General features: G+C 37.9%; 1 protein-coding gene across 1 annotated transcript; it reads right to left on the bottom strand.

Moving 5' to 3' along the window:
* Nucleotides 1-627: 627 nt before the first annotated feature.
* On the bottom strand, nt 628-9,531 carry unc45b (unc-45 myosin chaperone B). The gene is made up of 20 exons (XM_057357070.1): nt 8,941-9,531; nt 7,610-7,780; nt 7,485-7,521; nt 7,191-7,366; nt 6,937-7,026; nt 6,674-6,841; nt 6,285-6,450; nt 5,337-5,507; nt 5,080-5,251; nt 4,696-4,996; nt 4,508-4,602; nt 3,741-3,882; nt 3,509-3,649; nt 3,208-3,335; nt 2,451-2,517; nt 2,245-2,358; nt 2,037-2,152; nt 1,840-1,957; nt 1,579-1,734; nt 628-1,451 (listed from the first exon to the last, which is right to left on the bottom strand). The coding sequence occupies exons 1-20, from the start codon at nt 9,133-9,135 to the stop codon at nt 1,188-1,190; spliced, it is 2,988 nt and encodes a 995-aa protein (XP_057213053.1). The 5' UTR covers nt 9,136-9,531; the 3' UTR covers nt 628-1,187.
* Nucleotides 9,532-9,906: the final 375 nt, after the last annotated feature.

Below are 9,906 nucleotides of genomic sequence, written 5' to 3'. Positions count from 1 at the left end.
CCACAGGTTGATTTCAATAAGAGGATTAATTTGCTTCTCCGGCCTACAGGGGGAGATGTTCGGTTTTTTGGGTGTTCCCCATCACCCCCTTCCGTTTTAACAGAGCAGAACAGTACGGAATGTTCCCAGTGTTTTTCTGAGCATTGTGGCTTTACTGGTGGAATGCATATGGATACCTTTCGGAGTAGAGCATGAAAAATATAACTTTTAATATTTAAAATATATTAAATAGATTGTCCAAATAAAACGTGCAGATGGTCTGAGGCAACTTGGTATAATAATATAAAATAGGTCAAATTGTTTTGACTATAACTTTAGCTGAAGAAACACTGCAGACTCAATGTATGTAATGTAAAGTCTATTGCCTTCCAGATTTCCTAATAAGAAACAAGTAAAACATTTGTTAAAAATGAGTGAGCAACAGAATATTTAAATGTAAAAAGGGAAGTCCTTACATTTTTTTTCATGAAATGTGAGCTCTTAGCGACTGACTGTTCTACTCATGCACAGAAAACAGATAACATACGACGCAAAGGGGCAATTCCAGCCTTATAGATGTGAAATTGTCAGTCAAAACTTGACGTCAATTCTCAGAAAAAATATTTATTACCAATATATTGAACCATCTGTTTATATTTGACTAAACCCTCAATGATAGAGTCCAGACAACAAAGGCAATCAGTCCTAGAATGAGTTTTAGTAATTTAGGAAATTAATGCATTACGGATGTGACAAAAAAGGACACATGTTTTTGAGAGACAACATACTTTGTAGGATTTTTGTAGTCTGTAAATAATATACATTTACACGAATTCTGATATCATCCGGTTAAACCCTGACCCTTCGGGTTAGTGTGTAATGTATTCTCGATTTGAAACAGAAGTTAATAATAAATAGAGTTACTAGTACGAACCATGTAATGAACAAAACATTCCAGGCACATTTTCTCCAACAAAATTTTTTATCTGTAAATCAAACAGGTGCAAATACACAAAATATAAACCGATCATGTTAAATAAATACAGACATGCAAGACCCCCAATTTAACACACAGCCATACAAACCAAAAACTAAATAAAATAAAAAATGAAAATAAAACCTTTTGCAAATGGTTTGCAGTCTTTCCACTTTCCCAGAAAGCAGACCATTCATCTAATAACATCTCACAATTGAATATTATTTCAGTTTTAATTAGAAAACGGCTTTATAAGTCCATTATCCATGGCTCTGGACAGGCAGGCACGTGCAGCATCAATAGCATCTTGTTTCTTAGGGTTGTCCTCTAGCTTTGCCACATATGTCAGGATTTCCAGCAATTCACTTTCGATCAACTTCTTGCCTATCTGCTCGTCCCCATCTAGCATGTTATACACAATCACAAGACCTCTCTGCTGAATTTGAGGGTTGTCATGAAGACACAGTCTCTGCATGATTTCAAGCCACTGCCCAGTCTGTGGATGATGAAAAGAACCATTTATTCGTTCGTCTCATGTCCTGAGACAGCCTAGGATACTAGAAAATATAATGACCAGAAAAATAGGAACATAAGCATCAAATGCTCGTGGGGCTATAACATACCACTTTGGTTATCTTAACGGCGAGTTTCTTCTGTGCGGCAGTGAGCATAGCCAGGGCGCCGGCTGCCGCTCTCTGTAGCTTCTCATCGTCTTCACCACAGAGCAGAACCAGCAGCTTCAGTTTATCATTACCATCGTCCAGGTATCTGTCTTGAACCTGCCCAAAGGAAAGAATCAGATCAACATACCCATTCAGAATGTCTAAGCGAACGGCAAAAAGCAAATGACACAGTGTTAACGCATGTCAGTGGTATTTTTATACCTCTTTACAGCAAACCAGATTACACATGCATTCTGTTGCAGCTTGTCTGATCTGATCGTGTTCCTCAAACATGTAGTTCTCGATCTCAGGAAGGGCTTTTTCTTTCAGGATTTTCACACTGGAAAAAGAGTTCAATGTTTAAATTTGCATTTCCTAAAGGAGCAAGAAATGTGTCAACATGTTAGGCGCACTCTTACCGAAGTTTGTCATTTAAGGCCGCAAGATTTGTGAGACCCAGGAGCGCTTCAAAGTTTTCCATACCGTCTCGGTCTGTGCTTAGCAAGGACACCAGTGGTCGCACAACTTCATACACCTGTTGACAAAAAAAGTAATGAATTGCAGCTGCACGCGTTCAAAGACTTTTTAGGTTTTGAGATCGTAGAAAATGTCAAAACGCTATCTCACCCTCTCCCCAGGGAAGGCCATTTCAGGGTTGGAGACAGCAGCGATCTTAGCCAGTGCATGACTGGCCTTTATTTTCCCTTTGTCAGTTCCCTCAAGGGCTAGTGGGATTAAAGTCTGTTGTACATAGCAACAAATACATTACTTTCATAAGATTCTAGCGTTTACTGAAGTATCTTTGAGGTTTGTATCCATGTGCGATCCCTTACCTTTCCTCCACCTTGGGCTACGATTGTGCCACGATCTTTAGTATCTTCCGACAAGGCAAGAAACACTCTGGGCAAGCAAAAAGAAGAAAGGTTAGAGCTAATAAAAGACAAATAAACAAAGAGGATACATTGTTTTGCAGTTCTCCACAGGTTTTAGTTCAGGATTTCATTTTTTTATTGAACAATAATTCACTTATCCTGCTCCAAATAGAGTAGTTTACACCTACCACCACTAGAGGGCTTTATTCACCTTAATTCTGACTTCCTGTTTCCCGACACACCTGTTTCTCATTCACTTTATCAGTCTGTATAAATATTAATTTCAGTACTGTTCTGTGAATTCTTTTATATTGTCCCTGACTGGAATGGTAAGTGTCCAGTGTGTTGAGGTTACCTTTCTAAGGACCATTGCTTGTTTCCCTGTCTTTTGGCTTTGATATCAGTTTTGACTCTTTTTTGGTTCTGATTTTTGCCTGTCCTTCACCTTATTTACGCCCCAGTAAAGGACACGTGAATCTTACCATGTCTTCTGCGCTTGTTCTGTTCACAAAACCTTTTTTGCAAATTGGACATTTTGGAAATGAAAGGCACTTGTGGAAATCTAGAAGGTCTCTTCTATTCTCTTTTGAAAGCTGATAGGCCTACAGTATTTTATTGTATGCATCATTTATTGCATTTTATTCTTTTTATGACAACTTATTCCGATTCAGAACAGACCTGTGACTAACCAGTTGAAAACCTTCATCGAGTGTCTTACCGTGCAAGCATCTCTTTTGTCTGATCGGTCAGAATGGAGTTATCTGCTTTGACCATGACAGCTAGAGCTGATGTGACTCCATTTTTCAACATCTTCTTCACTCGCCTTTGAATGAAATCCTTCTTATCCTAAAGCACAAGAGAAATGCTTTCAAACGAAATCCACTAAACTGTATGATGGGGTTTTGTAACGAAACAGAGACAGAATACTGAAGTAAGATGCCTTGCTTAGTAGTACGAATATAATAACACAGACATTTTGAACCTACAAAATATTGTTTAACATCTTCATATGTTATTACCTTTGGGTGCTGCTCGGGCACGTGCTGTTTGGAGAACTTGGCCAGCTGCACCATTTCAGGTAAGATCTCTTTCTTATCATAGCTGTTGGTGCAGTTGACCAGGGTGCAGGCTACAGCATACAAGATGGTCTTATCTTTCGACTAGAGGACAAAATATACAGTACATGTGTCACAATTATACAGTATGTCAACATTAGTCTGCTGATCATAAGTGTCATAAGATAGATAATACCTTGGCGAGTTCAAACATGGACCTCATGGCTGGTTCATCCTCAACAAAGTCATCTTTCACATCAGCATCATTGGTAAGATAAGCCAGACCTTCAATGGCCCATTTTCTGGTGCGCACATCAAGCGTGGGGTTGCAGAGCCACCTGTAATATACCAGATCAAAAGAAGGTTTTACAGGAATTCATTGAGCATAAAGTGATACAGTATATGACTACATATTACATATGATTTTTATTTCAAAGGATCAAGGAATATCTGATGTCCCCTATATGGCAATCTGAAAAAAAGCCTCTCTGTTTGAAACATAGAATTGCCAGTACTTATCTTTACGTGGGATGTCGTCAAATGATGTCAGACTGACATTTGCCATCCCAACAGCCCAACTCACAAGTCAATATTATAAGCTACAACTGTAATTTTACTGTGATTTTTTCCAGATTTTTCATGTTAAATGTAATAATGTGTCATTTGGCAAGTTTACTTTTGTTTTTACCACCACACGCATTTTTGAAATACAATGAACAACCGTCAAATTACAGAAAAATATGGCAAATTTCCAAGAAAACCATGAAACACTTAATTTTACTTGAAAAACTGTTATTTTACAGTATTTTTCTGGCGCCCAAGCTGCAAGAAAATTTCTGTTTTTTTACAGGATCTTTTTTACAGTGGTGAATTGACGTAAGAAGACATTTTGAATAATTTTGCACTTTTGTTTTCTTTTCTTTTTTTTTAAGTTTGCAGCTTTCAGAAGAATGGCATTCTCACTTTCTGCACTGTTTGGCCAGTTTCTCTGTAGAACCTTCTGCAAACTGTCTCATACTGTAATCGTCCCCTCCGGCAGAACCCAGTTTACAAAGTCCCTGTGAAAAGAGACGGGATATTACCATCAGCCGGACTCATAACCACTAACAAAACTACAAAACATCCACCAATATCAAAGCATGTCCGCTTACCACAAGAGCTCTGATCTTAATCTTCTCGTTTTTCGTTTTCTTATACATTTCCTTCAGCAGAGATACACCATTACTGATGAAGAAGGAGGCTTTGCTGGTTTTGGTGGAAGCGTGAATGAGGGCCTCCACCGCTACCAGCTGATCCACCTCACGCTCGGAGCCGCAAAGGGCCACCATCATCTCCATCACACCCTGACGGCCCGACAGAGCGTTTCCCACGTCAAACGGCCCCTGCAGAAGGCCTGACAGAGTATTTATGGCATGGATGTTTTTGTCCATATCATTGGGGTCAAACTTGCCCCTGTTGACGAAAACGTGCGGCGAGATTAATAACACGATTGGTGCTGTTGTTGATTTTGAGCATTGCAGCCGGAGTGAACTTACTTGATGTAGTCGTCGCAGATATCTCTGAAGTTATCTCTCTCAGGGTCACAGCGCAGGTCATCGTAAAGCTTGTTGAGGAGCACGCTGGCGATCAGCTGTGTGTTCTCCGTCAGCGGTAACTGGTCGGGAAGATCAGGGACCTGACCGCAGACCTTCAGAATCTTTCTCAGGCCTGGTTTTAACATAGAAGCATTAAAGCACATGAAATCTGTGGTTTGCAATATGAACATGCGTTTTTTTTCTTGTAAATGACCTACCGTGGTCAATGGTGAAGAGACACTTGGAGTGGTCAGTGCTTTTCTTATCTTTCCTTGGCACATTTCTGGACAAGAGGTTCAGAGCTTGGTCTCGGCCATGTCCTGATACTTTTTTACTTGCGATCATCTCCAACAAGGCCAGCAGGATGTCCTTCAGGTCCTTACTGGAGTCTGCCAAATATAAAAAAGTATGTAAAGAAATGAATTGTTATTACTTTTTAATACTCTGTTTAGAGTATTTCTTAATATAGTACATTTAAGAGGTTTTTATAATACATTTGCAAGCAGATCTTTTTCAGTTTCGTTCAACATAATTTTAGTTTTCATTGTACATGTTTTGTTCCGTTTCTTTTGAAATGTCTAATATTAGTAATTACTACAACATATTAATGTTAATATAAACAGAAATCGTTCAATCTGTTATGATGACACGCAACACTATCAGAAAATGCACCAAGCAAACTATGATAGGTTGTTTTAAATGCCAAAAATGTCTGTTTCTTATCATGAGACAGAACGCAAATACAATATATTTCCAATATTAACTGTCAATATATACAATTGTTTAATATATATTTTCAAATATAATCATGTGAATAATACATTGCTAATATATTACAATATATTGAATAAAACTAAAGGAATTGGAGCTTTAAATATATATATTTTTTAAATTAAGCACTTGGTTCCAATATATGGAAATATATTATTTAATATATTGCATTGTTTTCTAGTATATTCCCATATAATTTTGTTCCGTAAGGTAAAATCAGGCTTGGGAGGTCAGATCACCCAACACAAAGTAATTTTCACTGTATATTTATTGTGTTTCTGTTTAAATTTCAGAGCAATTTAAAGATCATTTTAGATAATAAACATTTTGGCGCTGCTCGTTTTTTGCTTACATTTTTTTATAACGATAAAAAAACTTCACATATTTTCTCTTACCGAGCACAAGTGACTCTTCTTTGCCGTAAATTCTCTTGTCCGCTCCAGACAGCGAGTCATAGACGCACTGGAACAGGTTCGCAGTCGCCAACGCAATCTCCTCATCATCCACAGCCATGATGCTGCACAGTTTGGAAATTCCAACCATGTGGATGATGGCCGTCGCCTTTAGAAGCACAGGAACACAAAAACTCACACATCAAATGACTAAAGAGAATTGCAGAACTGCATTGACTGTCATGAATGCAAAACATAAACAAGGACACAAATGTACATATGTAAAATGTGCAAGCTTTCTTCATATCTTATCCAAAGTAAATATAACAATGAATTTATTGTTGTACAGTAGTGTAATAGAATGATGTCGTTCATCTGTCGTGGTTTCTTACTCTTGCTCTGTGGCCTGTGCACATTCCTGACAGGGTCCGGATGGCGGCCAGGATCATCTCAGGTTTTCCCGTGTCGATGAGCTGCACAAGAAGAGGCACTCCGTTGTTCTGGAAAATTCTCTCCGCTCCCGCGTCTTCTCTGGCCAGGACACTCAGGTTGTTTGCAGCCTGAAATAAACCGTGTTGTTTAGTTTTACTGGGATATTTGTGATCTCGCATGATTTATTTGGACGAAGATGAAATTGCAATAATATTGTTCAAACCTTTTCTCTTTTTTCCTTATCTGATTCTTCTGAGAAAAGGATGTCGAACATGTTCTGCACTCTGGAGTCTGTTGAGAAGCTTGTTTTCAGCTGTGGGAAAATCGGACGTGCTTTTAGACATTAAAATGTATGCATTTGGCACAAACTTTCATCTGAAGTATTTAAAGAGCATTCGACAGTCTTGTTTATCGTTATGTTAATGCAACTCTCTACCAACTGAGTTACAAGTGTTCTCTCGACAGAACAATCCTCACCTTCTGCTGAATATCAGCTCCGAGTCTTCTGAGGGTCTCCAGGAAGGTTTTGTTTTTAGGTTCTATGGTTGCACATCTCTGAACGTCTTTAAAAGCCATGTCCAGTTTGCCAAGCTTTTCAAGTGCTTGACATCTTCTGTACAGAGCTTTGACATCACCTGCGTCCACATCGATCGCTGCAGGTGGTTAGAAAGCAAATCAGCATTATTTTCACGGTTCATTATATGTTTAAGTTGTCACATAAAAACAGAGATGACGTTGCATTCAAAACAAAAAATGAATGTGGAGTAATACCTTTAGAAGCATCTGATGCTGCATAGTTGTAGTTTTCCTGGAAACACAAAAGTGAAATGTGTCATGCAGAAAGATGAAATACACTGCATGGAGACTTGCATTCGGTATGGTGAGAGGATTTCTACCTTTTTCAGGTAACAGGCTGATCTGTTCCTGTAAATGACAGCCAGCGTTTTCTTGTCTTTGCAAGACTTTATGGCATTAGTGTAGCTCTCAATGGCTTGGTCGATTTCTCCTGCCTGAAAGTGCTTGTTGCCCTCTTCTTTTAACTGGATTGGATATCCCATTTCTCCCATCTAAATGAAAACACAATAGGCTATACGCGTATAATCATTTAGAGCTCAGACTACATTCATAAATATAAAATTAACATATTGTCGCTGTCCTTCTTATTTGCAAAGTGACAAACATAAAAGCAAAAAATATTGATGGCAAAAAATAAAAACCACAGAATATGGAGATACAAGGTTTTGGAAGAAAAACAGTACTATATTTTCATGCACTCAGTAGATACATATATGCAAATGTTATATTTAATCATATTAATCAGTGACACTGTTAGAAATGTTTTTGGGGATTTCAAGTGGCTACATCTAGATCAAGTGGTTTCATTAGTCAGTAGTATCCCTTGGAAAAAACACCATGGATTTACTATAGTAAAAGTGTGGTAAACATGTATTTGACAGATTGATTACTTTTCGTATAATCAAGGTTCAGTACAAATATCACGTTTAAACTATTCTTACTAAAAACTGCAAAACCATTGTTTATTTGTGGTTACCATGGTTTTCTGGTTTATCTGTAGTTAAACCATTGTTACATTTTCTAAGGGATGTTTGATATAACAATGAAAATTATTACATATGGCGGGTTACATCAATACAGTATAAAGTGTTAACAGTTTTTAAAAGTTAAAATCAGTTTTGTCGTTAAAATCAAATATAAACGACAAAAAAAACCTTAAGGCAACAATTTCAAGTTTGTTTATACAAGAAAATGGCGAAAACCATTTTAATTTGGAGCTTAGTCAATATAATTTCAGACATAGGATATTAAAAAGAACAGTGTTTTCCCATTTACAGTCATGTTGCTTTCACAAAACTCTTACATAACCAACATTTTGCAAACATTTCTGAGACTATCAAAATTCAACGTATTTCAACATATTCTGCATCATTTTCAAGTCGCTTTGAATAAAAGCGTCTGCTAAATGTAAATATTGAAACAAATCCATTAAATCACTTTTAAAAATAATATTCTCAAGCAAACGGTGAAGCACATGTTATCAGTGACTTTAAATGTCTGACCCTCATGCCTTATTTGGGCAACAGTCTGGCCCTCTGAGAGCTCCTGCTTCCACACTTCTCAACAGAATCAATATACAGATACAGTAATTCCCTATTCTCTCTCCTACAACTCCACAGATCTAAAGAGGAGATAAAAGAAAACTACATACCGTCATTGATGTCAAATCTCTTCCTTCTTTCAAAAGAAATCTCAGTTTGACAGTGTGGTTGAGGTGTTTCCGGCGGCGTTTCGTTTTATCAGTTGTAACAGCCCCCCAACACTCACTTATATATCTTTTAAGCAGGGGGGGACATACCAGAATAATGGGTTCAACCATAACATTAAAAGGGGTGACAGCCTTCATTCACCTCACCTGTTGATAAGCAAAAGTGTAAATCGTCCAAAAACAGCAACAAGAGATTATATCTTTTATACATTTTTATTGTGCCATGTTGAGGCATTTGATTATTGCTGTAATGGGAAAGTCATTTTAAAACGCAGAATGTTGGGATCCCTTAGATCAGTGAAATGGACTGTCTGTGATATGGTCTATTTTGGGAGCGAGAGAGTGACAGCTGAGAAAATGTAGTAGCAAATGTCCACACTCACCCAAAGGGGGGAGGCGGTTTCAACAGCTGCTGTAGTTGAGGTCTAACTGGTAGTTTCTAGAATGTTAAAGCTCCTGAAATCTGGAGTCAAGAAAACGGGGGAAGGTGTTACTTTCAACAAAACATCCTGCAGCCTTTTGGTCCTGCACTGTTGGTGAGCTTCACCTTTATGGTATGCGTTTATAGGGTCTTTAGAGGGCAAAATATAACTTTGAAAGTAGTTAATCACAAATTAAAGGGTCAGTTCGCCCTTAAATGAAAATCCTGTCATCATATACTCACCCTTCGGTTGTTCCAAACCTGTATAAATGTCTTTGTTCTGCTGAACACAAAGGAAGATATTTGGAAGAATGCTTGTAACCAAACAGATCTCATCCCCCATTTACTGCCATAGTAGGGAAAATAAATACTATGGGTGTCAATGGGGAATGAGATCTGTTTGGTTACTGACATTCTTCCAAATATCTTCCTTTGTGTTTAGCAGAACAACCGCAAGTTGTAGTTGGTCATTGTCCATATTTTTTTTT

Source organism: Triplophysa rosa, linkage group LG17 (genome assembly GCF_024868665.1).
Source record: "Triplophysa rosa linkage group LG17, Trosa_1v2, whole genome shotgun sequence".
NCBI lineage: Eukaryota > Metazoa > Chordata > Actinopteri > Cypriniformes > Nemacheilidae > Triplophysa > Triplophysa rosa.
The sequence above is the reverse complement of the archived record's forward strand: the minus strand, read 5'-3'. Positions and strand labels throughout refer to the sequence as shown.

Excerpts from the sequence above, each read along its gene's own strand:
- unc45b (XM_057357070.1), bottom strand. The coding sequence starts at position 9,135 with ATGAAGGCTGTCACCCCTTTTAATGTTATGGTTGAACCCATTATTCTG. Across the intron at positions 5,508-6,284 it reads AGAAGAGTCACTTGTGCTCG|ACTCCAGTAAGGACCTGAAG; the intron begins GTAAGAGAAAAT and ends TATATTTGGCAG. Across the intron at positions 5,252-5,336 it reads TCTCTTCACCATTGACCACG|GCCTGAGAAAGATTCTGAAG; the intron begins GTAGGTCATTTA and ends TGTTAAAACCAG.